At 48.0% G+C, this 27,131-nt stretch overlaps 1 protein-coding gene across 7 annotated transcripts in view; it reads left to right on the plus strand.

The window, feature by feature from the left end:
* Window positions 1–27,131, plus strand: part of LOC137345664 (ABC-type oligopeptide transporter ABCB9-like) — a 183,868-nt gene that overhangs the window by 64,231 nt on the left and 92,506 nt on the right. For all 7 annotated transcript variants that reach the window (XR_010968604.1, XR_010968603.1, XR_010968602.1 and 4 more), the window contains exons 6-7: window positions 23,876–24,073; window positions 24,507–24,635. Coding sequence is in view for 1 of the 7 variants with exons in the window: in XM_068008924.1 (XP_067865025.1) it covers window positions 23,876–24,073; window positions 24,507–24,635 (327 nt within the window). In the remaining 6 variants the exon portion in view is untranslated. The remainder of the gene's footprint in view (window positions 1–23,875; window positions 24,074–24,506; window positions 24,636–27,131) is intronic.

The raw sequence follows: 27,131 nt of genomic DNA on the forward strand, positions 1-27,131 counted from the left end.
ACTGGTTCCTGACCCTGGTCCATCTCTATGTGAGATACAATGTCCTTTAGACTGGTTCCTGACCCTGGTCTGTCTCTGTGTGAGATACAATGTCCTTTAGACTGGTTCCTGACCCTGGTCCATCTCTATGTGAGATACAATGTCCTTTAGACTGGTTCCTGACCTTGATCTGTCTCTGTGTGAGAACAATGTCCTTTAAACTGGTTCCTGACCCTGGTCTGTCTCTGTGTGAGAACAATGTCTTTTCGACTGGTTCCTGACCCTGGTCTGTCTCTGTGTGAGAACAATGTCCTTTAGACTGGTTCCTGATCCTGGTCTGTCTCTGTGTGAGATACAATGTCCTTTAGACTGGTTCCTGACCCTGGTCTGTCTCTGTGTGAGAACAATGTCTTTTCGACTGGTTCCTGACCCTGGTCTGTCTCTGTGTGAGAACAATGTCCTTTAGACTGGTTCCTGATCCTGGTCTGTCTCTGTGTGAGATACAATGTCCTTTAGACTGGTTCCTGACCCTGGTCTGTTTCTGTGTGAGATACAATGTGCTTTAGAATTGTGCCTGACCCTGGTCTCTCTCTGTGTGAGTTACAATGTCCTTTAGACTGGTTCCTGACCCTGGTCTGTCTCTGTATGAGAACAATGTCCTTTAGACTGGTTCCTGACCCTGGTCTGTCACTGTGTGAGATACAATGTCCTTTAGACTGGTTCCTGATCCTGGTCTGTCTCTGTGTGAGAACAATGTCCTTTAGACTGGTTCCTGACCCTGGTCTGTCTCTGTGTGAGAACAATGTCCTTTAGACTGGTTCCTGACCCTGGTCTGTCTCTGTGTGCGAACAATGTCCTTTAGACTGGTTCCTGACCCTGATCTGTCTCTGTGTGAGAACAATGTCCTTTAGACAGGTTCCTGACCCTGGTCTGTCTCTGTGTGAGATACAATGTCCTTTAGACTGGTTCCTGACCCTGGTCTGTCTCTGTGTGAGATACAATGTCCTTTAGACTGGTTCCTGACCCTGGTCTGTCTCTGTGTGAAAACAATGTCCTTTAGACTGGTTCCTGACCCTGGTCTGTCTCTGTGTGAGATACAATGTCCTTTAGACTGGTTCCTGACCCTGGTCTGTTTCTGTGTGAGATACAATGTCCTTTAGACTGGTTCCTGACCCTGGTCTGTCTCTGTGTGAGAACAATGTCCTTTCGACTGGTTCCTGACCCTGGTCTGTCTCTGTGTGAGAACAATGTCCTTTAGACTGGTTCCTGACCCTGGTCTGTCTCTGTGTGAGATACAATGTCCTTTAGACTGGTTCCTGATCCTGGTCTGTCTCTGTGTGAGAACAATTTCCTTTAGACTGGTTCCTGACCCTGGTCTGTCTCTGTGTGAGAACAATGTCCTTTAGACTGGTTCCTGACCCTGGTCTGTCTCTGTGTGAGTTACAATGTCCTTTAGACTGGTTCCTGACCCTGGTCTGTCTCTGTGTGAAAACAATGTCCTTTCGACTGGTTCCTGACCCTGGTCTGTCTCTGTGTGAGTTACAATGTCCTTTAGACTGGTTCCTGACCCTGGTCTGTCTCTGTGTGAGTTACAATGTCCTTTAGACTGGTTCCTGACCCTGGTCTGTCTCTGTGTGAGAACAATGTGCTTTAGACTGGTTCCTGACCCTGGTCTGTCTCTGTGTGAGATACAATGTGCTTTAGACTGGTTCCTGACCCTGGTCTGTCTCTGTGTGAGATACAATGTCCTTTAGACCGGTTCCTGACCATCGTCTGTTTCTGTGTGAGATACAATGTCCTTTAGACTGGTTCCTGACCCTGGTCTGTCTCTGTGTGAGAACAATGTCCTTTAGACCGGTTCCTGACCCTGGTCTATCTCTGTGTGAGATACAATGTCCTTTAGACTGGTTCCTGACCCTGGTCTGTCTCTGTGTGAAAACAATGTCCTTTCGACTGGTTCCTGACCCTGGTCTGTCTCTGTGTGAGATACAATGTCCTTTAGACTGGTTCCTGACCCTGGTCTGTCTCTGTGTGAGATACAATGGCCTTTCGATTGGTTCCTGACCCTGGTCTGTCTCTTTGTGAAAACAATGTCCTTTAGACTGGTTCCTGACCCTGGTCTGTCTCTGTGTGAGAACAATGTCCTTTAGACTGGTTCCTGACCCTGGTCTGTCTCTGTGTGAGATACAATGGCCTTTCGATTGGTTCCTGACCCTGATCTGTTTCTGTGTGAGAACAATGTCCTTTAGACTGGTTCCTGACCCTGGTCTGTCTCTGTGTGAGATACAATGTGCTTTAGACTGGTTCCTGACCCTGGTCTGTCTCTGTGTGAGAACAATGTGCTTCAGACTGGTTCCTGACCCTGGTCTGTCTCTGTGTGAGATACAATGTCCTTTAGACTGGTTCCTGACCCTGGTCTGTCACTGTGTGAGATACAATGTCCTTTAGACTGGTTCCTGACCCTGGTCTGTCTCTGTGTGAGATACAATGTCCTTTAGACTGGTTCCTGACCCTGGTCTGTCTCTTTGTGAAAACAATGTCCTTTAGACTGGTTCCTGACCCTGGTCTGTCGCTGTGTGAGATACAATGTCCTTTAGACTGGTTCCTGACTCTGGTCTGTCTCTGTGTGAGATACAATGTGCTTTAGACTGGTTCCTGACTCTGGTCTGTCTCTGTGTGAGCTACAATGTGCTTTAAACTGGTTCCTGACACTGGTCGTCTCTGTGTGAGATACAATGTCCTTTAGACTGGTTCCTGACCCTGGTCTGTCTCTGTGTGAGATACAATGTGCTTTAGACAGGTTCCTGACCCTGGTCTGTCTCTGTGTGAGATACAATGTGCTTTAGACTGGTTCCTGACCCTGGTCTGTCTCTGTGTGAGATACAATGTCCTTTAGACTGGTTCCTGACCCTGGTCTGTCTCTGTGTGAGATACAATGTGCTTTAGACAGGTTCCTGACCCTGGTCTGTCTCTGTGTGAGATACAATGTGCTTTAGACTGGTTCCTGACCCTGGTCTGTCTCTTTGTGAGATACAATGTCCTTTAGACCGGTTCCTAACTCTGGTCTCTCTCTGTGTGAGATACAATGTCCTTTAGACTGGTTCCTGACCCTGGTCTGTCTCTGTGTGAGATACAATGTGCTTTAAACTGGTTCCTGACACTGGTCGTCTCTGTGTGAGATACAATGTGCTTTAGACTGGTTCCTGACCCTGGTCTGTCTCTGTGTGAGAACAATGTCCTTTCGACAGGTTCCTGACCCTGGTCTGTCTCTGTGTGAGCTACAATGTCCTGAAGACTGGTTCCTGACCCTGGTCTGTCTCTGTGTGAGATACAATGTCCTTTAGACTGGTTCCTGACCCTGGTCTGTCTCTGTGTGAGATACAATGTCCTTTAGTCTGGTTCCTGACCCTGGTCTGTCTCTGTGTGAGCTACAATGTCCTTAAGACTGGTTCCTGACCCTGGTCTGTCACTGTGTGAGCTACAATGTCCTTAAGACTGGTTCCTGACCCTGGTCTGTCTCTGTGTGAGAACAATGTCCTTTAGACTGGTTCCTGACCCTGGTCTGTCACTGTGTGAGCTACAATGTCGTTAAGACTGGTTCCTGACCCTGGTCTGTCTCTGTGTGAGAACAATGTCCTTTAGACAGGTTCCTGACCCTGGTCTGTCTCTTTGTGAGAACAATGTCCTTTAGACTGGTTCCTGACCCTGGTCTGTCTCTGTGTGAGATACAATGTCCTTTAGACTGGTTCCTGACCCAGGTCTGTCTCTGCATGAGAACAATGTCCTTTAGACTGGTTTCTGACCCTCGTCTGTCTCTGTGTGAGATACAATGTCCTTTAGACTGGTTCCTGACCCTGGTATGTCTCTGTGTGAGAACAATGTCCTTTAGACTGGTTCCTGACACTGGTCGTCTCTGTGTGAGATACAATGTGCTTTAGACTGGTTCCTGACCCTGGTCTGTCTCTGTGTGAGAACAATGTCCTTTCGACAGGTTCCTGACCCTGGTCTGTCTCTTTGTGAGAACAATGTCCTTTAAACTGGTTCCTGACACTGGTCGTCTCTGTGTGAGATACAATGTGCTTTAGACTGGTTCCTGACCCTGGTCTGTCTCTGTGTGAGAACAATGTCCTTTCGACAGGTTCCTGACCCTGGTCTGTCTCTGTGTGAGCTACAATGTCCTGAAGACTGGTTCCTGACCCTGGTCTGTCTCTGTGTGAGCTACAATGTCCTTAAGACTGGTTCCTGACCCTGGTCTGTCACTGTGTGAGCTACAATGTCCTTAAGACTGGTTCCTGACCCTGGTCTGTCTCTGTGTGAGAACAATGTCCTTTAGACTGGTTCCTGACCCTGGTCTGTCACTGTGTGAGCTACAATGTCGTTAAGACTGGTTCCTGACCCTGGTCTGTCTCTGTGTGAGAACAATGTCCTTTAGACAGGTTCCTGACCCTGGTCTGTCTCTTTGTGAGAACAATGTCCTTTAGACTGGTTCCTGACCCTGGTCCGTCTCTGTGTGAGATACAATGTCGTTTAGACCGGTTCCTGACCCTGGTCTGTCTCTGTGTGAGATACAATGTCCTTTAGACAGGTTCCTGACCCTGGTCCGTCTCTGTGTGAGAACAATGTCCTTTAGACTGGTTCCTGACCCTGGTCCGTCTCTGTGTGAGATACTATGTCCTTTAGACAGGTTCCTGACCCTGGTCTGTCTCTGTGTGAGATACAATGTCCTTTAGACAGGTTCCTGACCCTGGTCTGTCTCTGTGTGAGATACAATGTCCTTTAGACAGGTTCCTGACCCTGGTCCGTCTCTGTGTGAGAACAATGTCCTTTAGACTGGTTCCTGACCCTGGTCCGTCTCTTTGTGAGTACAATGTCCTTTAGACTGGTTCCTGACCCTGGTCTGTCTCTGTGTGAGATACAATGTCCTTTAGACTGGTTCCTGACCCTGGTCTCTCTCTGTGTCTGAAACAATGTCCTTTAGACTGGTTCCTGACTCTGGTCTGTCTCTGTGTGAGATACAATGTCCTTTAGACTGGTTCCTGTCCCTGGTCTCTCTCTGTGTGAGATACAATGTCCTTTAGACTGGTTCCTGACCCTGGTCTGTCTCTGTGTGAGATGCAATGTCCTTTAGACTGGTTCCTGTCCCTGGTCTCTCTCTGTGTGCGAGACAATGTCCTTTAGACTGGTTCCTGACCCTGGTCTGTTTCTGTGTGAGAGACAATGTGCTTTAAACTGGTTCCTGACCCTGGTCGTCTCTGTGTGAGATACAATGTGCTTTAGAATTGTGCCTGACCCTGGTCTGTCTCTGTGTGAGTTACAATGTCCTTTAGACTGGTTCCTGACCCTGGTCTGTCTCTGTGTGAGCTACAATGTCCTTAAGACTGGTTCCTGACCCTGGTCTGTCACTGTGTGAGCTACAATGTCCTTAAGACTGGTTCCTGACCCTGGTCTGTCTCTGTGTGAGAACAATGTCCTTTAGACTGGTTCCTGACCCTGGTCTGTCACTGTGTGAGCTACAATGTCGTTAAGACTGGTTCCTGACCCTGGTCTGTCTCTGTGTGAGAACAATGTCCTTTAGACAGGTTCCTGACCCTGGTCTGTCTCTTTGTGAGAACAATGTCCTTTAGACTGGTTCCTGACCCTGGTCTGTCTCTGTGTGAGATACAATGTCCTTTAGACTGGTTCCTGACCCAGGTCTGTCTCTGCATGAGAACAATGTCCTTTAGACTGGTTTCTGACCCTCGTCTGTCTCTGTGTGAGATACAATGTGCTTTAGACTGGTTCCTGACCCTGGTATGTCTCTGTGTGAGAACAATGTCCTTTAGACTGGTTCCTGACACTGGTCGTCTCTGTGTGAGATACAATGTGCTTTAGACTGGTTCCTGACCCTGGTCTGTCTCTGTGTGAGAACAATGTCCTTTCGACAGGTTCCTGACCCTGGTCTGTCTCTTTGTGAGAACAATGTCCTTTAAACTGGTTCCTGACACTGGTCGTCTCTGTGTGAGATACAATGTGCTTTAGACTGGTTCCTGACCCTGGTCTGTCTCTGTGTGAGAACAATGTCCTTTCGACAGGTTCCTGACCCTGGTCTGTCTCTGTGTGAGCTACAATGTCCTGAAGACTGGTTCCTGACCCTGGTCTGTCTCTGTGTGAGCTACAATGTCCTTAAGACTGGTTCCTGACCCTGGTCTGTCACTGTGTGAGCTACAATGTCCTTAAGACTGGTTCCTGACCCTGGTCTGTCTCTGTGTGAGAACAATGTCCTTTAGACTGGTTCCTGACCCTGGTCTGTCACTGTGTGAGCTACAATGTCGTTAAGACTGGTTCCTGACCCTGGTCTGTCTCTGTGTGAGAACAATGTCCTTTAGACAGGTTCCTGACCCTGGTCTGTCTCTTTGTGAGAACAATGTCCTTTAGACTGGTTCCTGACCCTGGTCCGTCTCTGTGTGAGATACAATGTCCTTTAGACCGGTTCCTGACCCTGGTCTGTCTCTGTGTGAGATACAATGTCCTTTAGACAGGTTCCTGACCCTGGTCCGTCTCTGTGTGAGAACAATGTCCTTTAGACTGGTTCCTGACCCTGGTCCGTCTCTGTGTGAGATACAATGTCCTTTAGACAGGTTCCTGACCCTGGTCTGTCTCTGTGTGAGATACAATGTCCTTTAGACAGGTTCCTGACCCTGGTCTGTCTCTGTGTGAGATACAATGTCCTTTAGACAGGTTCCTGACCCTGGTCCGTCTCTGTGTGAGAACAATGTCCTTTAGACTGGTTCCTGACCCTGGTCCGTCTCTTTGTGAGTACAATGTCCTTTAGACTGGTTCCTGACCCTGGTCTGTCTCTGTGTGAGATACAATGTCCTTTAGACTGGTTCCTGACCCTGGTCTCTCTCTGTGTCTGAAACAATGTCCTTTAGACTGGTTCCTGACTCTGGTCTGTCTCTGTGTGAGATACAATGTCCTGTAGACTGGTTCCTGTCCCTGGTCTCTCTCTGTGTGAGATACAATGTCCTTTAGACTGGTTCCTGACCCTGGTCTGTCTCTGTGTGAGATGCAATGTCCTTTAGACTGGTTCCTGTCCCTGGTCTCTCTCTGTGTGCGAGACAATGTCCTTTAGACTGGTTCCTGTCCCTGGTCTCTCTCTGTGTGAGATACAATGTCCTTTAGACTGGTTCCTGACCCTGGTCTGTTTCTGTGTGAGATACAATGTGCTTTAAACTGGTTCCTGACACTGGTCGTCTCTGTGTGAGATACAATGTGCTTTAGAATTGTGCCTGACCCTGGTCTGTCTCTGTGTGAGTTACAATGTCCTTTAGACTGGTTCCTGACCCTGGTCTGTCTCTGTGTGAGATGCAATGTCCTTTAGTCTGGTTCCTGACCCTGGTCTCTCTCTGTGTGAGATACAATGTCCTTTAGACTGGTTCCTGACCCTGGTCTCTCTCTGTGTGAGATACAATGTCCTTTAGACTGGTTCCTGACCCTGGTCTGTCCCTGTGTGAGATACAATGGCCTTTAGATTGGTTCCTGACCCAGGTCTGTCTCTGCATGAGAACAATGTCCTTTAGACTGGTTTCTGACCCTCGTCTGTCTCTGTGTGAGATACAATGTCCTTTAGACTGGTTCCTGACCCTGGTATGTCTCTGTGTGAGAACAATGTCCTTTAGACTGGTTCCTGACACTGGTCGTCTCTGTGTGAGATACAATGTGCTTTAGACTGGTTCCTGACCCTGGTCTGTCTCTGTGTGAGAACAATGTCCTTTCGACAGGTTCCTGACCCTGGTCTGTCTCTTTGTGAGAACAATGTCCTTTAAACTGGTTCCTGACACTGGTCGTCTCTGTGTGAGATACAATGTGCTTTAGACTGGATCCTGACCCTGGTCTGTCTCTGTGTGAGAACAATGTCCTTTCGACAGGTTCCTGACCCTGGTCTGTCTCTGTGTGAGCTACAATGTCCTGAAGACTGGTTCCTGACCCTGGTCTGTCTCTGTGTGAGCAACAATGTCCTTAAGACTGGTTCCTGACCCTGGTCTGTCACTGTGTGAGCTACAATGTCCTTAAGACTGGTTCCTGACCCTGGTCTGTCTCTGTGTGAGAACAATGTCCTTTAGACTGGTTCCTGACCCTGGTCTGTCACTGTGTGAGCTACAATGTCGTTAAGACTGGTTCCTGACCCTGGTCTGTCTCTGTGTGAGAACAATGTCCTTTAGACAGGTTCCTGACCCTGGTCTGTCTCTTTGTGAGAACAATGTCCTTTAGACTGGTTCCTGACCCTGGTCCGTCTCTGTGTGAGATACAATGTCCTTTAGACCGGTTCCTGACCCTGGTCTGTCTCTGTGTGAGATACAATGTCCTTTAGACAGGTTCCTGACCCTGGTCCGTCTCTGTGTGAGAACAATGTCCTTTAGACTGGTTCCTGACCCTGGTCCGTCTCTGTGTGAGATACAATGTCCTTTAGACAGGTTCCTGACCCTGGTCTGTCTCTGTGTGAGATACAATGTCCTTTAGACAGGTTCCTGACCCTGGTCTGTCTCTGTGTGAGATACAATGTCCTTTAGACAGGTTCCTGACCCTGGTCCGTCTCTGTGTGAGAACAATGTCCTTTAGACTGGTTCCTGACCCTGGTCCGTCTCTTTGTGAGTACAATGTCCTTTAGACTGGTTCCTGACCCTGGTCTCTCTCTGTGTCTGAAACAATGTCCTTTAGACTGGTTCCTGACTCTGGTCTGTCTCTGTGTGAGATACAATGTCCTTTAGACTGGTTCCTGTCCCTGGTCTCTCTCTGTGTGAGATACAATGTCCTTTAGACTGGTTCCTGACCCTGGTCTGTCTCTGTGTGAGATGCAATGTCCTTTAGACTGGTTCCTGTCCCTGGTCTCTCTCTGTGTGCGAGACAATGTCCTTTAGACTGGTTCCTGACCCTGGTCTGTTTCTGTGTGAGATACAATGTGCTTTAAACTGGTTCCTGACACTGGTCGTCTCTGTGTGAGATACAATGTGCTTTAGAATTGTGTCTGACCCTGGTCTGTCTCTGTGTGAGTTACAATGTCCTTTAGACTGGTTCCTGACCCTGGTCTGTCTCTGTGTGAGATGCAATGTCCTTTAGTCTGGTTCCTGACCCTGGTCTCTCTCTGTGTGAGATACAATGTCCTTTAGACTGGTTCCTGACCCTGGTCTCTCTCTGTGTGAGATACAATGTCCTTTAGACTGGTTCCTGACCCTGGTCTGTCCCTGTGTGAGATACAATGGCCTTTAGATTGGTTCCTGACCCTGGTCTGTCTCTGTGTGAGATACAATGTCCTTTGGACTGGTTCCTGACCCTGGTCTGTCTCTGTGTGAGATACAATGTCCTTTAGACTGGTTCCTGACCCTGGTCTGTCCCTGTGTGAGAACAATGGCCTTTAGATTGATTCCTGACCCTGGTCTGTCTCTGTGTGAGATACAATGTCCTTTAGACTGGTTCCTGACCCTGGTCTGTCTCTGTGTGAGATACAATGTGCTTTAGACAGGTTCCTGACCCTGGTCTGTCTCTGTGTGAGATACAATGTGCTTTAGACTTGTTCCTGACCCTGGTCTGTCTCTGTGTGAGATACAATGTCCTTTAGACTGGTTCCTGACCCTGGTCTGTCTCTGTGTGAGATACAATGTGCTTTAGACAGGTTCCTGACCCTGGTCTGTCTCTGTGTGAGATACAATGTGCTTTAGACTGGTTCCTGACCCTGGTCTGTCTCTTTGTGAGATACAATGTCCTTTAGACCGGTTCCTAACTCTGGTCTCTCTCTGTGTGAGATACAATGTCCTTTAGACTGGTTCCTGACCCTGGTCTGTCTCTGTGTGAGATACAATGTGCTTTAAACTGGTTCCTGACACTGGTCGTCTCTGTGTGAGATACAATGTGCTTTAGACTGGTTCCTGACCCTGGTCTGTCTCTGTGTGAGAACAATGTCCTTTCGACAGGTTCCTGACCCTGGTCTGTCTCTGTGTGAGCTACAATGTCCTGAAGACTGGTTCCTGACCCTGGTCTGTCTCTGTGTGAGATACAATGTCCTTTAGACTGGTTCCTGACCCTGGTCTGTCTCTGTGTGAGATACAATGTCCTTTAGTCTGGTTCCTGACCCTGGTCTGTCTCTGTGTGAGCTACAATGTCCTTAAGACTGGTTCCTGACCCTGGTCTGTCACTGTGTGAGCTACAATGTCGTTAAGACTGGTTCCTGACCCTGGTCTGTCTCTGTGTGAGATACAATGTCCTTTAGACAGGTTCCTGACCCTGGTCTGTCTCTGTGTGAGATACAATGTCCTTTAGACAGGTTCCTGACCCTGGTCTGTCTCTGTGTGAGATACAATGTCCTTTAGACAGGTTCCTGACCCTGGTCCGTCTCTGTGTGAGAACAATGTCCTTTAGACTGGTTCCTGACCCTGGTCCGTCTCTTTGTGAGTACAATGTCCTTTAGACTGGTTCCTGACCCTGGTCTGTCTCTGTGTGAGATACAATGTCCTTTAGACTGGTTCCTGACCCTGGTCTCTCTCTGTGTCTGAAGCAATGTCCTTTAGACTGGTTCCTGACTCTGGTCTGTCTCTGTGTGAGATACAATGTCCTGTAGACTGGTTCCTGTCCCTGGTCTCTCTCTGTGTGAGATACAATGTCCTTTAGACTGGTTCCTGACCCTGGTCTGTCTCTGTGTGAGATGCAATGTCCTTTAGACTGGTTCCTGTCCCTGGTCTCTCTCTGTGTGCGAGACAATGTCCTTTAGACTGGTTCCTGTCCCTGGTCTCTCTCTGTGTGAGATACAATGTCCTTTAGACTGGTTCCTGACCCTGGTCTGTTTCTGTGTGAGATACAATGTGCTTTAAACTGGTTCCTGACACTGGTCGTCTCTGTGTGAGATACAATGTGCTTTAGAATTGTGCCTGACCCTGGTCTGTCTCTGTGTGAGTTACAATGTCCTTTAGACTGGTTCCTGACCCTGGTCTGTCTCTGTGTGAGATGCAATGTCCTTTAGTCTGGTTCCTGACCCTGGTCTCTCTCTGTGTGAGATACAATGTCCTTTAGACTGGTTCCTGACCCTGGTCTCTCTCTGTGTGAGATACAATGTCCTTTAGACTGGTTCCTGACCCTGGTCTGTCCCTGTGTGAGATACAATGGCCTTTAGATTGGTTCCTGACCCAGGTCTGTCTCTGCATGAGAACAATGTCCTTTAGACTGGTTTCTGACCCTCGTCTGTCTCTGTGTGAGATACAATGTCCTTTAGACTGGTTCCTGACCCTGGTATGTCTCTGTGTGAGAACAATGTCCTTTAGACTGGTTCCTGACACTGGTCGTCTCTGTGTGAGATACAATGTGCTTTAGACTGGTTCCTGACCCTGGTCTGTCTCTGTGTGAGAACAATGTCCTTTCGACAGGTTCCTGACCCTGGTCTGTCTCTTTGTGAGAACAATGTCCTTTAAACTGGTTCCTGACACTGGTCGTCTCTGTGTGAGATACAATGTGCTTTAGACTGGATCCTGACCCTGGTCTGTCTCTGTGTGAGAACAATGTCCTTTCGACAGGTTCCTGACCCTGGTCTGTCTCTGTGTGAGCTACAATGTCCTGAAGACTGGTTCCTGACCCTGGTCTGTCTCTGTGTGAGCAACAATGTCCTTAAGACTGGTTCCTGACCCTGGTCTGTCACTGTGTGAGCTACAATGTCCTTAAGACTGGTTCCTGACCCTGGTCTGTCTCTGTGTGAGAACAATGTCCTTTAGACTGGTTCCTGACCCTGGTCTGTCACTGTGTGAGCTACAATGTCGTTAAGACTGGTTCCTGACCCTGGTCTGTCTCTGTGTGAGATACAATGTCCTTTAGACAGGTTCCTGACCCTGGTCCGTCTCTGTGTGAGAACAATGTCCTTTAGACAGGTTCCTGACCCTGGTCTGTCTCTTTGTGAGAACAATGTCCTTTAGACTGGTTCCTGACCCTGGTCCGTCTCTGTGTGAGATACAATGTCCTTTAGACCGGTTCCTGACCCTGGTCTGTCTCTGTGTGAGATACAATGTCCTTTAGACAGGTTCCTGACCCTGGTCCGTCTCTGTGTGAGAACAATGTCCTTTAGACTGGTTCCTGACCCTGGTCCGTCTCTGTGTGAGATACAATGTCCTTTAGACAGGTTCCTGACCCTGGTCTGTCTCTGTGTGAGATACAATGTCCTTTAGACAGGTTCCTGACCCTGGTCTGTCTCTGTGTGAGATACAATGTCCTTTAGACAGGTTCCTGACCCTGGTCCGTCTCGGTGTGAGAACAATGTCCTTTAGACTGGTTCCTGACCCTGGTCCGTCTCTTTGTGAGTACAATGTCCTTTAGACTGGTTCCTGACCCTGGTCTCTCTCTGTGTCTGAAACAATGTCCTTTAGACTGGTTCCTGACTCTGGTCTGTCTCTGTGTGAGATACAATGTCCTTTAGACTGGTTCCTGTCCCTGGTCTCTCTCTGTGTGAGATACAATGTCCTTTAGACTGGTTCCTGACCCTGGTCTGTCTCTGTGTGAGATGCAATGTCCTTTAGACTGGTTCCTGTCCCTGGTCTCTCTCTGTGTGCGAGACAATGTCCTTTAGACTGGTTCCTGACCCTGGTCTGTTTCTGTGTGAGATACAATGTGCTTTAAACTGGTTCCTGACACTGGTCGTCTCTGTGTGAGATACAATGTGCTTTAGAATTGTGTCTGACCCTGGTCTGTCTCTGTGTGAGTTACAATGTCCTTTAGACTGGTTCCTGACCCTGGTCTGTCTCTGTGTGAGATGCAATGTCCTTTAGTCTGGTTCCTGACCCTGGTCTCTCTCTGTGTGAGATACAATGTCCTTTAGACTGGTTCCTGACCCTGGTCTCTCTCTGTGTGAGATACAATGTCCTTTAGACTGGTTCCTGACCCTGGTCTGTCCCTGTGTGAGATACAATGGCCTTTAGATTGGTTCCTGACCCTGGTCTGTCTCTGTGTGAGATACAATGTCCTTTGGACTGGTTCCTGACCCTGGTCTGTCTCTGTGTGAGATACAATGTCCTTTAGACTGGTTCCTGACCCTGGTCTGTCCCTGTGTGAGAACAATGGCCTTTAGATTGATTCCTGACCCTGGTCTGTCTCTGTGTGAGATACAATGTCCTTTAGACTGGTTCCTGACCCTGGTCTGTCTCTGTGTGAGATACAATGTGCTTTAGACAGGTTCCTGACCCTGGTCTGTCTCTGTGTGAGATACAATGTGCTTTAGACTTGTTCCTGACCCTGGTCTGTCTCTGTGTGAGATACAATGTCCTTTAGACTGGTTCCTGACCCTGGTCTGTCTCTGTGTGAGATACAATGTGCTTTAGACAGGTTCCTGACCCTGGTCTGTCTCTGTGTGAGATACAATGTGCTTTAGACTGGTTCCTGACCCTGGTCTGTCTCTTTGTGAGATACAATGTCCTTTAGACCGGTTCCTAACTCTGGTCTCTCTCTGTGTGAGATACAATGTCCTTTAGACTGGTTCCTGACCCTGGTCTGTCTCTGTGTGAGATACAATGTGCTTTAAACTGGTTCCTGACACTGGTCGTCTCTGTGTGAGATACAATGTGCTTTAGACTGGTTCCTGACCCTGGTCTGTCTCTGTGTGAGAACAATGTCCTTTCGACAGGTTCCTGACCCTGGTCTGTCTCTGTGTGAGCTACAATGTCCTGAAGACTGGTTCCTGACCCTGGTCTGTCTCTGTGTGAGATACAATGTCCTTTAGACTGGTTCCTGACCCTGGTCTGTCTCTGTGTGAGATACAATGTCCTTTAGTCTGGTTCCTGACCCTGGTCTGTCTCTGTGTGAGCTACAATGTCCTTAAGACTGGTTCCTGACCCTGGTCTGTCACTGTGTGAGCTACAATGTCGTTAAGACTGGTTCCTGACCCTGGTCTGTCTCTGTGTGAGAACAATGTCCTTTAGACAGGTTCCTGACCCTGGTCTGTCTCTTTGTGAGAACAATGTCCTTTAGACTGGTTCCTGACCCTGGTCTGTCTCTGTGTGAGATACAATGTCCTTTAGACTGGTTCCTGACCCAGGTCTGTCTCTGCATGAGAACAATGTCCTTTAGACTGGTTTCTGACACTCGTCTGTCTCTGTGTGAGATACAATGTCCTTTAGACTGGTTCCTGACCCTGGTATGTCTCTGTGTGAGAACAATGTCCTTTAGACTGGTTCCTGACACTGGTCGTCTCTGTGTGAGATACAATGTGCTTTAGACTGGTTCCTGACCCTGGTCTGTCTCTGTGTGAGAACAATGTCCTTTCGACAGGTTCCTGACCCTGGTCTGTCTCTTTGTGAGAACAATGTCCTTTAAACTGGTTCCTGACACTGGTCGTCTCTGTGTGAGATACAATGTGCTTTAGACTGGTTCCTGACCCTGGTCTGTCTCTGTGTGAGAACAATGTCCTTTCGACAGGTTCCTGACCCTGGTCTGTCTCTGTGTGAGCTACAATGTCCTGAAGACTGGTTCCTGACCCTGGTCTGTCTCTGTGTGAGCTACAATGTCCTTAAGACTGGTTCCTGACCCTGGTCTGTCACTGTGTGAGCTACAATGTCCTTAAGACTGGTTCCTGACCCTGGTCTGTCTCTGTGTGAGAACAATGTCCTTTAGACTGGTTCCTGACCCTGGTCTGTCACTGTGTGAGCTACAATGTCGTTAAGACTGGTTCCTGACCCTGGTCTGTCTCTGTGTGAGAACAATGTCCTTTAGACAGGTTCCTGACCCTGGTCTGTCTCTTTGTGAGAACAATGTCCTTTAGACTGGTTCCTGACCCTGGTCCGTCTCTGTGTGAGATACAATGTCCTTTAGACAGGTTCCTGACCCTGGTCTGTCTCTGTGTGAGATACAATGTCCTTTAGACAGGTTCCTGACCCTGGTCTGTCTCTGTGTGAGATACAATGTCCTTTAGACAGGTTCCTGACCCTGGTCCGTCTCTGTGTGAGAACAATGTCCTTTAGACTGGTTCCTGACCCTGGTCTTTCTCTGTGTGAGATACAATGTCCTTTAGACAGGTTCCTGACCCTGGTCCGTCTCTGTGTGAGAACAATGTCCTTTAGACTGGTTCCTGACCCTGGTCCGTCTCTTTGTGAGTACAATGTCCTTTAGACTGGTTCCTGACCCTGGTCTGTCTCTGTGTGAGATACAATGTCCTTTAGACAGGTTCCTGACCCTGGTCCGTCTCTGTGTGAGATACAATGTCCTTTAGACAGGTTCCTGACCCTGGTCCGTCTCTGTGTGAGAACAATGTCCTTTAGACTGGTTCCTGACCCTGGTCCGTCTCTGTGTGAGATACAATGTCCTTTAGACAGGTTCCTGACCCTGGTCTGTCTCTGTGTGAGATACAATGTCCTTTAGACAGGTTCCTGACCCTGGTCTGTCTCTGTGTGAGATACAATGTCCTTTAGACAGGTTCCTGACCCTGGTCCGTCTCTGTGTGAGAACAATGTCCTTTAGACTGGTTCCTGACCCTGGTCTTTCTCTGTGTGAGATACAATGTCCTTTAGACAGGTTCCTGACCCTGGTCCGTCTCTGTGTGAGAACAATGTCCTTTAGACTGGTTCCTGACCCTGGTCCGTCTCTTTGTGAGTACAATGTCCTTTAGACTGGTTCCTGACCCTGGTCTGTCTCTGTGTGAGATACAATGTCCTTTAGACTGGTTCCTGACCCTGGTCTCTCTCTGTGTCTGAAACAATGTCCTTTAGACTGGTTCCTGACTCTGGTCTGTCTCTGTGTGAGATACAATGTCCTTTAGACTGGTTCCTGTCCCTGGTCTCTCTCTGTGTGAGATACAATGTCCTTTAGACTGGTTCCTGACCCTGGTCTGTCTCTGTGTGAGATGCAATGTCCTTTAGACTGGTTCCTGTCCCTGGTCTCTCTCTGTGTGCGAGACAATGTCCTTTAGACTGGTTCCTGACCCTGGTCTGTTTCTGTGTGAGATACAATGTGCTTTAAACTGGTTCCTGACACTGGTCGTCTCTGTGTGAGATACAATGTGCTTTAGAATTGTGCCTGACCCTGGTCTGTCTCTGTGTGAGTTACAATGTCCTTTAGACTGGTTCCTGACCCTGGTCTGTCTCTGTGTGAGCTACAATGTCCTTAAGACTGGTTCCTGACCCTGGTCTGTCACTGTGTGAGCTACAATGTCCTTAAGACTGGTTCCTGACCCTGGTCTGTCTCTGTGTGAGAACAATGTCCTTTAGACTGGTTCCTGACCCTGGTCTGTCACTGTGTGAGCTACAATGTCGTTAAGACTGGTTCCTGACCCTGGTCTGTCTCTGTGTGAGAACAATGTCCTTTAGACAGGTTCCTGACCCTGGTCTGTCTCTTTGTGAGAACAATGTCCTTTAGACTGGTTCCTGACCCTGGTCTGTCTCTGTGTGAGATACAATGTCCTTTAGACTGGTTCCTGACCCAGGTCTGTCTCTGCATGAGAACAATGTCCTTTAGACTGGTTTCTGACCCTCGTCTGTCTCTGTGTGAGATACAATGTCCTTTAGACTGGTTCCTGACCCTGGTATGTCTCTGTGTGAGAACAATGTCCTTTAGACTGGTTCCTGACACTGGTCGTCTCTGTGTGAGATACAATGTGCTTTAGACTGGTTCCTGACCCTGGTCTGTCTCTGTGTGAGAACAATGTCCTTTCGACAGGTTCCTGACCCTGGTCTGTCTCTTTGTGAGAACAATGTCCTTTAAACTGGTTCCTGACACTGGTCGTCTCTGTGTGAGATACAATGTGCTTTAGACTGGTTCCTGACCCTGGTCTGTCTCTGTGTGAGAACAATGTCCTTTCGACAGGTTCCTGACCCTGGTCTGTCTCTGTGTGAGCTACAATGTCCTGAAGACTGGTTCCTGACCCTGGTCTGTCTCTGTGTGAGCTACAATGTCCTTAAGACTGGTTCCTGACCCTGGTCTGTCACTGTGTGAGCTACAATGTCCTTAAGACTGGTTCCTGACCCTGGTCTGTCTCTGTGTGAGAACAATGTCCTTTAGACTGGTTCCTGACCCTGGTCTGTCACTGTGTGAGCTACAATGTCGTTAAGACTGGTTCCTGACCCTGGTCTGTCTCTGTGTGAGAACAATGTCCTTTAGACAGGTTCCTGACCCTGGTCTGTCTCTTTGTGAGAACAATGTCCTTTAGACTGGTTCCTGACCCTGGTCCGTCTCTGTGTGAGATACAATGTCCTTTAGACCGGTTCCTGACCCTGGTCTGTCTCTGTGTGAGATACAATGTCCTTTAGACTGGTTCCTGACCCTGGTCCGTCTCTGTGTGAGATACAATGTCCTTTAGACAGGTTCCTGACCCTGGTCTGTCTCTGTGTGAGATACAATGTCCTTTAGACAGGTTCCTGACCCTGGTCTGTCTCTGTGTGAGATACAATGTCCTTTAGACAGGTTCCTGACCCTGGTCCGTCTCTGTGTGAGAACAATGTCCTTTAGACTGGTTCCTGACCCTGGTCCGTCTCTTTGTGAGTACAATGTCCTTTAGACTGGTTCCTGACCCTGGTCTGTCTCTGTGTGAGATACAATGTCCTTTAGACTGGTTCCTGACCCTGGTCTCTCTCTGTGTCTGAAACAATGTCCTTTAGACTGGTTCCTGACTCTGGTCTGTCTCTGTGTGAGATACAATGTCCTGTAGACTGGTTCCTGTCCCTGGTCTCTCTCTGTGTGAGATACAATGTCCTTTAGACTGGTTCCTGACCCTGGTCTGTCTCTGTGTGAGATGCAATGTCCTTTAGACTGGTTCCTGTCCCTGGTCTCTCTCTGTGTGCGAGACAATGTCCTTTAGACTGGTTCCTGACCCTGGTCTGTTTCTGTGTGAGATACAATGTGCTTTAAATTGGTTCCTGACACTGGTCGTCTCTGTGTGAGATACAATGTGCTTTAGAATTGTGCCTGACCCTGGTCTGTCTCTGTGTGAGTTACAATGTCCTTTAGACTGGTTCCTGACCCTGGTCTGTCTCTGTGTGAGATGCAATGTCCTTTAGTCTGGTTCCTGACCCTGGTCTCTCTCTGTGTGAGATACAATGTCCTTTAGACTGGTTCCTGACCCTGGTCTCTCTCTGTGTGAGATACAATGTCCTTTAGACTGGTTCCTGACCCTGGTCTGTCCCTGTGTGAGATACAATGGCCTTTAGATTGGTTCCTGACCCAGGTCTGTCTCTGCATGAGAACAATGTCCTTTAGACTGGTTTCTGACCCTCGTCTGTCTCTGTGTGAGATACAATGTCCTTTAGACTGGTTCCTGACCCTGGTATGTCTCTGTGTGAGAACAATGTCCTTTAGACTGGTTCCTGACACTGGTCGTCTCTGTGTGAGATACAATGTGCTTTAGACTGGTTCCTGACCCTGGTCTGTCTCTGTGTGAGAACAATGTCCTTTCGACAGGTTCCTGACCCTGGTCTGTCTCTTTGTGAGAACAATGTCCTTTAAACTGGTTCCTGACACTGGTCGTCTCTGTGTGAGATACAATGTGCTTTAGACTGGTTCCTGACCCTGGTCTGTCTCTGTGTGAGAACAATGTCCTTTCGACAGGTTCCTGACCCTGGTCTGTCTCTGTGTGAGCTACAATGTCCTGAAGACTGGTTCCTGACCCTGGTCTGTCTCTGTGTGAGATACAATGTCCTTTAGACAGGTTCCTGACCCTGGTCTGTCTCTGTGTGAGATACAATGTCCTTTAGACTGGTTCCTGACCCTGGTCTCTCTCTGTGTCTGAAACAATGTCCTTTAGACTGGTTCCTGACTCTGGTCTGTCTCTGTGTGAGATACAATGTCCTGTAGACTGGTTCCTGTCCCTGGTCTCTCTCTGTGTGAGATACAATGTCCTTTAGACTGGTTCCTGACCCTGGTCTGTCCCTGTGTGAGATACAATGGCCTTTAGACTGGTTCCTGACCCTGGTCTGTCTCTGTGTGAGATACAATGTCCTTTAGACTGGTTTCTGACCCTCGTCTGTCTCTGTGTGAGATACAATGTCCTTTAGACTGGTTCCTGACCCTGGTATGTCTCTGTGTGAGAACAATGTCCTTTAGACTGGTTCCTGACACTGGTCGTCTCTGTGTGAGATACAATGTGCTTTAGACTGGTTCCTGACCCTGGTCTGTCTCTGTGTGAGAACAATGTCCTTTCGACAGGTTCCTGACCCTGGTCTGTCTCTTTGTGAGAACAATGTCCTTTAAACTGGTTCCTGACACTGGTCGTCTCTGTGTGAGATACAATGTGCTTTAGACTGGTTCCTGACCCTGGTCTGTCTCTGTGTGAGAACAATGTCCTTTCGACAGGTTCCTGACCCTGGTCTGTCTCTGTGTGAGCTACAATGTCCTGAAGACTGGTTCCTGACCCTGGTCTGTCTCTGTGTGAGCTACAATGTCCTTAAGACTGGTTCCTGACCCTGGTCTGTCACTGTGTGAGCTACAATGTCCTTTCGACTGGTTCCTGACCCTGGTCTGTCTCTGTGTGAGAACAATGTCCTTTAGACTGGTTCCTGACCCTGGTCTGTCACTGTGTGAGCTACAATGTCGTTAAGACTGGTTCCTGACCCTGGTCTGTCTCTTTGTGAGAACAATGTCCTTTAGACTGGTTCCTGACCCTGGTCCGTCTCTGTGTGAGATACAATGTCCTTTAGACCGGTTCCTGACCCTGGTCTGTCTCTGTTTGAGATACAATGTCCTTTAGACAGGTTCCTGACCCTGGTCCGTCTCTGTGTGAGAACAATGTCCTTTAGACTGGTTCCTGACCCTGGTCCGTCTCTGTGTGAGATACAATGTCCTTTAGACAGGTTCCTGACCCTGGTCTGTCTCTGTGTGAGATACAATGTCCTTTTGACAGGTTCCTGACCCTGGTCTGTCTCTGTGTGAGATACAATGTCCTTTAGACAGGTTCCTGACCCTGGTCCGTCTCTGTGTGAGAACAATGTCCTTTAGACTGGTTCCTGACCCTGGTCCGTCTCTTTGTGAGTACAATGTCCTTTAGACTGGTTCCTGACCCTGGTCTCTCTCTGTGTCTGAAACAATGTCCTTTAGACTGGTTCCTGACTCTGGTCTGTCTCTGTGTGAGATACAATGTCCTTTAGACTGGTTCCTGTCCCTGGTCTCTCTCTGTGTGAGATACAATGTCCTTTAGACTGGTTCCTGACCCTGGTCTGTCTCTGTGTGAGATGCAATGTCCTTTAGACTGGTTCCTGTCCCTGGTCTCTCTCTGTGTGCGAGACAATGTCCTTTAGACTGGTTCCTGACCCTGGTCTGTTTCTGTGTGAGATACAATGTGCTTTAAACTGGTTCCTGACACTGGTCGTCTCTGTGTGAGATACAATGTGCTTTAGAATTGTGTCTGACCCTGGTCTGTCTCTGTGTGAGTTACAATGTCCTTTAGACTGGTTCCTGACCCTGGTCTGTCTCTGTGTGAGATGCAATGTCCTTTAGTCTGGTTCCTGACCCTGGTCTCTCTCTGTGTGAGATACAATGTCCTTTAGACTGGTTCCTGACCCTGGTCTCTCTCTGTGTGAGATACAATGTCCTTTAGACTGGTTCCTGACCCTGGTCTGTCCCTGTGTGAGATACAATGGCCTTTAGATTGGTTCCTGACCCTGGTCTGTCTCTGTGTGAGATACAATGTCCTTTGGACTGGTTCCTGACCCTGGTCTGTCTCTGTGTGAGATACAATGTCCTTTAGACTGGTTCCTGACCCTGGTCTGTCCCTGTGTGAGAACAATGGCCTTTAGATTGATTCCTGACCCTGGTCTGTCTCTGTGTGAGAACAATATCCTTTAGACTGGTTCCTGACCCTGGTCTGTCTCTGTGTGAGAACAATGTCCTTTAGACTGGTTCCTGACCCTGGTCTGTCTCTGTGTGAGATACAATGTCCTTTAGACTGGTTCCTGACCCTGGTCTGTCTCTGTGTGAGAACAATATCCTTTAGACTGGTTCCTGACCCTCGTCTGTTTCTGTGTGAAAACAATGTCCTTTAGACTGGTTCCTGACCCTGGTCTGTCTCTGTGTGAGAACAATATCCTTTAGACTGGTTCCTGACCCTGGTCTGTCTCTGTGTGAAAACAATGTCCTTTCGACTGGTTCCTGACCCTGGTCTGTCTCTGTGTGAGAACAATGTCCTTTAGACTGGTTCCTGACCCTGGTCTGTCTCTGTGTGAGATACAATATCCTTTAGACTGGTTCCTGACCCTGGTCTGTCTCTGTGTGAAAACAATGTCCTTTCGACTGGTTCCTGACCCTGGTCTGTCTCTGTGTGAGATACAATGTCCTTTCGACTGGTTCCTGACCCTGGTCTGTCTCTGTGTGAGATACAATGTCCTTTCGACTGGTTCCTGACCCTGGTCTGTCTCTGTGTGAGAACAATGTCCTTTAGACTGGTTCCTGACCCTGGTCTGTCTCTGTGTGAGAACAATATCCTTTAGACTGGTTCCTGACCCTGGTCTGTCTCTGTGTGAAAACAATGTCCTTTAGACTGGTTCCTGACCCTGGTCTGTCTCTGTGTGAGAACAATGTCCTTTAGACTGGTTCCTGACCCTGGTCTGTCTCTGTGTGAGATACAATATCCTTTAGACTGGTTCCTGACCCTGGTCTGTCTCTGTGTGAAAACAATGTCCTTTCGACTGGTTCCTGACCCTGGTCTGTCTCTGTGTGAGATACAATGTCCTTTCGACTGGTTCCTGACCCTGGTCTGTCTCTGTGTGAGATACAATGTCCTTTCGACTGGTTCCTGACCCTGGTCTGTCTCTGTGTGAGATACAATGTCCTTTAGACTGGTTCCTGACCCTGGTCTGTCTCTGTGTGAGATACAATGTCCTTTTGACCGGTTCCTGACCCTCGTCTGTCTCTGTGTGAGAACAATGTCCTTTTGACCGGTTCCTGACCCTCGTCTGTCTCTGTGTGAGATACAATGTCCTTTAGACTGGTTCCTGACCCTGGTATGTCTCTGTGTGAGAACAATGTCCTTTAGACTGGTTCCTGACCCTGGTCTGTCTCTGTGTGAGATACAATGTCCTTTAGACTGGTTCCTGACCCTGGTCTGTCTCTGTGTGAGATACAATGTCCTTTAGACTGGTTCCTGACCCTGGTCTGTCTCTTTGTGAGAACAATGTCCTTTAGACTGGTTCCTGACCCTGGTATGTCTCTGTGTGAGAACAATGTCCTTTAGACTGGTTCCTGACCCTGGTCTGTCTCTGTGTGAGAACAATGTCCTTTAGACTGGTTCCTGACCCTGGTCTGTCTCTGTGTGAGATACAATGTCCTTTAGACTGGTTCCTGACCCTGGTATGTCTCTGTGTGAGAACAATGTCCTTTAGACTGGTTCCTGACCCTGGTCTGTCTCTGTGTGAGATACAATGTCCTTTAGACTGGTTCCTGACCCTGGTATGTCTCTGTGTGAGAACAATGTCCTTTAGACTGGTTCCTGACCCTGGTCTGTCTCTGTGTGAGATACAATGTCCTTTAGACTGGTTCCTGACCCTGGTATGTCTCTGTGTGAGAACAATGTCCTTTAGACTGGTTCCTGACCCTGGTCTGTCTCTGTGTGAGATACAATGTCCTTTAGACTGGTTCCTGACCCTGGTCTGTCTCTTTGTGAGAACAATGTCCTTTAGACTGGTTCCTGACCCTGGTCTGTCACTTCCTGAGAATAATGTACTTTAGACCGGTTCCTGACACTGGTCTGTCTCTGTGTGAGATACAATGTCCTTTAGACTGGTTCCTGACCCTGGTCTGTTTCTGTGTGAGATACAATGTGCTTTAAACTGGTTCCTGACCCTGGTCTGTCTCTGTGTGAGATACAATGTGCTTTAGACTTGTGCCTGACACTGGTCTGTCTCTGTGTGAGAACAATGTCCATTAGACTGGTTCCTGACCCTGGTCTGTCTCTGTGTGAGATACAATGTCCTTTAGACTGGTTCCTGACCCTGGTCTGTCTCTGTGTGAGAACAATGTCCTTTTGACCGGTTCCTGACCCTCGTCTGTCTCTGTGTGAGATACAATGTCCATTAGACTGGTTCCTGACCCTGGTCAGCCTCTGTTTGAGAGACTATGTCCTTTAGACTGGTTCCTGACCCTGGTCTGTCTCTGTGTGAGAACAATGTCCTTTTGACCGGTGCCTGACCCTGGTCTGTCTCTGTGTGAGAACAATGTCCTTGAGACTGGTTCCTGACCCTGGTCTGTCCCTGTGTGAGAACACTGTCCTTTAGACTGGTTCCTGACCCTGGTCTATCTCTGTGTGAGATACAATGTCCTTTAGACTGGTTCCTGACCCTGGTCTGTCTCTGTGTGAAAACAATGTCCTTTAGACTGGTTCCTGACCCTGGTCTGTCTCTGTGTGAGAACAATGTCCTTTAGACCGGTTCCTGACCCTGATCTGTCTCTGTGTGAGAGACAATGTCCTTCAGACTGGTTCCTGACCTTGGTCTGTCTCTGTGTGAGATACAATGTCCTTTAGACTGGTTCCTGTCCCTGGTCTCTCTCTGTGTGCGAGACAATGTCCTTTAGACTGGTTCCTGACCCTGGTCTGTCTCTGTGTGAGAACAATGTCCTTTAGACTGGTTCCTGACCCTGGTCTGTCTCTGTGTGAGATACAATGTCCTTTAGACTGGTTCCTGACCCTGATCTGTCTCTGTGTGAAATACAATGTCCTTCAGACTGTTTCCTGACCCTGGTCTGTCTCTGTGTGAGAACAATATCCTTTAGACTGGTTCCTGACACTGGTCTGTCTCTGTGTGAGAACAATATCCTTTCGACCGGTTCCTGACCCTGGTCTGTCTCTGTGTGAGATACAATGTCCTTTAGCTCTCTGTGAGATACAATGTCCTTTAGACTGGTTCCTGACCCTGGTCTGTCTCTGTGTGAGAACAATGTCCTTTAGACTGGTTCCTGACCCTGGTCTGTCTCTGTGTCACAGAAACTGTCTGTCGAGGTACAGGAGTCTCTTGCGAAGGCCAATGATGTGGCGGTGGAGACCTTCTCGTCCATGAAGACTGTGCGGAGTTTTGCCAATGAGGATGGTGAATCTCGACGGTACGGTGAACGTCTGGAGGATACATTCCGGCTGAACAAGAAGGAGGCTGTGGCCTGCGCTGGTTTCATGTCGACTTACAGTGTAAGTGGCCCTCCTTCAGTGAGACCCGGGGCACTTCGATGGGGCGTAGGCCTGGAGGGCCAAAAAGGTGGCAGAGAATTCTCAATTGGGTCAATGGCAGGCGGACTTAATGGGGCGGGAGGGTCGATGGGAGAAGCTCAAATGGACACAAGTGGTTGATTGCGTGATTTCGTGAAATGGCAGTTTCGTTGCGGGGGTGTCACAACCGAGGGGGTGTGGGGTAATGGCGCAATGGAGAGCTGACGGCACGACTGGAGGGGAGAGGGGGCGATGGCGCATGTGAGGGGAAGCTTTGATGGTGCGAGGGGGCAGTGACGGTGTGAGCAAGGGTGGGGTGGTGACGGTGTGATTGAGGGCAGGATGGGGGGATACACATTCCCACCCCTGCTCCAGCTCTTCAATCTGGTCCTTCACCTCTCTTTTTCTGTTTCAGCTCTTGGACATGATGCTGAAGGTCGCTCTCCTCTACTACGCGGGTCATCTGGTCGCAGCTGGAAACATCACTAGTGGGACTCTCGTCTCTTTGATCTTCTACGTGCTGCGGTTTACCTCGGCTGTCGAGGTGAGTGACGGAGGATTGTTCAGGAAACACCCTCACCTTCTGAACGTAGGAAGAGGTGTAGGCCATTCAACCCCTGGAGCCTTCTCCGCCATTCAGTTAGATAATCGCTGATTATCTACCTCAATGCCACTTTCCAGTGCTTTCCCCATATCCCTTAATGTCATTAGTATCCAGAAATCTATCCCTTTCTGTCTTGAACATACTCAATGATTGAGCTTCCACAGCCCTCTGGGGTAGAGAATTCCACAGATTCACCACCCTCTGAGTGAAGACATTCCTCCTCATCTCAGTCTGAAATGGCCTACTCCTTATTCTGTGTCCCCTCGTTCTAGACTCACCAGCCAGGGGAAACATCCTTTCCACATCCACCCTGTCAGGCCCTGTAAGAATTTTGTAAGTTTCAATGAGATCAGCTCTCATTCTTCAAAACTCCAGAGATTACAGGCCCAGTTTCCTCAATCTCTCCTAATAAGACAATCCCGCCATCCCAGGGATCAGTCTGGTGAACCTCCATTGCACTCCCTCTATGGCAACTATATCCTTCCTTAGGTAAGGAGACCAAAACTGTACACAATACTCCAGGTGCGGTCTCACCAAGGCTCTATTTCTCCAATTGCAGTAAGACATTTTTACTCCTGTACTCCAATCCACTTGCAATAAAGGCCAACATACCATTTGCCTTCCTAATTGCTTGCTGCACCTGCATGCTAGCTTTTAATGACTCATGAACAAGAACACCCAGGTCCCTTTGGACATCAACACTTCCCAACCTCTCAACATTTAAGAAATACTCTGTCTTTGTTTTTCTACCAAAGTGGATAACTTCACATTTTTCCACATTATATTCCATCTTGCCCATTCACTTAGCCTGTCCAATTCCCCTTGAAGACTCCTTGCATCTTCCTCACATCTTACATTCCCACCTCTTCTTGTGTCATCAGCAAATTTGGAAATATTATATTTGGTGCCCACATCCAAATCATTTATACATATTGTGAATAGCTGTAGCCTAAACACTGATCCTTGCGGTACCCCACTAGTAACAACCTGCCATCCTGAGAATGACCCCTTTATTCCTACTCTGTTTTCTGTCTGTTAACCAATTCTCAATTCATCCTAATATATTACCTCCAATCTCATGTGCTTAATTTTGTTTACTAACCTCCTGTGTGGGACCTTATTAAAAGTCTTCAGAAAATCCAAATACACCACATCCACTCCTTTATCGATGCGACAAGTCACATCCTCAAAAAACACCATGTTTGTCAAACATGATTTCCCTCTCATAAATCCATGTTGACTCTGCCCAATCGTATCATTATTTTCTAAGTCCCCTTGTTGGGGACGTCCTTAGTGATAGATTCTGGCATTTTACTTATTGCTGACATCAAGCTAACAGGTCTCTAGTTTCCCATTTTCTATCTCTCCTTTCTAAATAGTGGGGTTATATTTGCTACTTTCCAATCTGCAGGAACTTTTCCAGAATCTAGTGAATTTTAAAAGATAACCACCAATGTATTCACTATCTCTATGCCACCTCCTTCAAGACTCTGGGATCTAGCTCATTTGTCCAGGGGATTGATAATCCTTCAATCCAGTTCATTTTCGGGTACCAGCTCTTTATGAATACTCATTTCTTTCGGTTCCTCATTTTCACAAGTCCCTTCGTTCCCTAGTATTTCTGGGAGATTTTCTGTATCTTCCTCCCTGAAGACAAGCATAAAGTAATTGTTTAGTTTCTCCGCCATTTCCCCATTCCCCATTAGAAATTCTCCTGTCTCCATCTGTAATGGGCACACATTTGTCCTTGCTCATCATTTCCTTTTCACACACCTAAAGAAGATTTTATAGTCTGCCTTTATGTTTCTTGCTAGCTTGCATTCATATTCTCTTTTCCTTTTCTTTATCAGTTTCTTGATCCTTCTTTGCTTGATTCTAAATCCTTGGGTTTACCACTTTTTCTGGCAACCTTGTAAGCCACTTTCTTTGATCTAATGCAATCTTTAACTTCTTTTGTTAGCCACGGTAGATTCATCTTTCCTATTGCGTATTTGTGTCTTAGAGAAATATGTATTTGTTGTCGGCCATATAATACTACTTTAAATACTAGACATTGCCTGTCTACTGTCAAATCTTTGTGTATTTTCCCAATCCACCATAGCTGACCATAGGAGTCAGTTATCTCAGTTGTGTCTGATGCAAAAAGACACCAACAGTGTGGGTTCAATTCCCGTACCCGCTGTGGTAGTTTATGGAGGCCCGCCTCCTCACCTTGCCCCATGCCTGTGGAGTGGTGACCCTCAAGCTAAACACCACCAACTGTCTCTCTCAAATGGGAGAGATGCCTATGGTCCTTGGGACTATGGTGGCAGCAACAACAACCAGAGCCAACTTGCCCCTCATACCTTCATAGTTTCCCTTGTTCAGCTTTAAGACTCTAGTTTCAGAATGAATGATAACACTTTCAAACTTCATGTGATATTCTAATATATTATG

The sequence above is a fragment of the Heterodontus francisci genome, chromosome 29 (assembly GCF_036365525.1).
Source record: "Heterodontus francisci isolate sHetFra1 chromosome 29, sHetFra1.hap1, whole genome shotgun sequence".
Classification (NCBI taxonomy): domain Eukaryota; kingdom Metazoa; phylum Chordata; class Chondrichthyes; order Heterodontiformes; family Heterodontidae; genus Heterodontus; species Heterodontus francisci.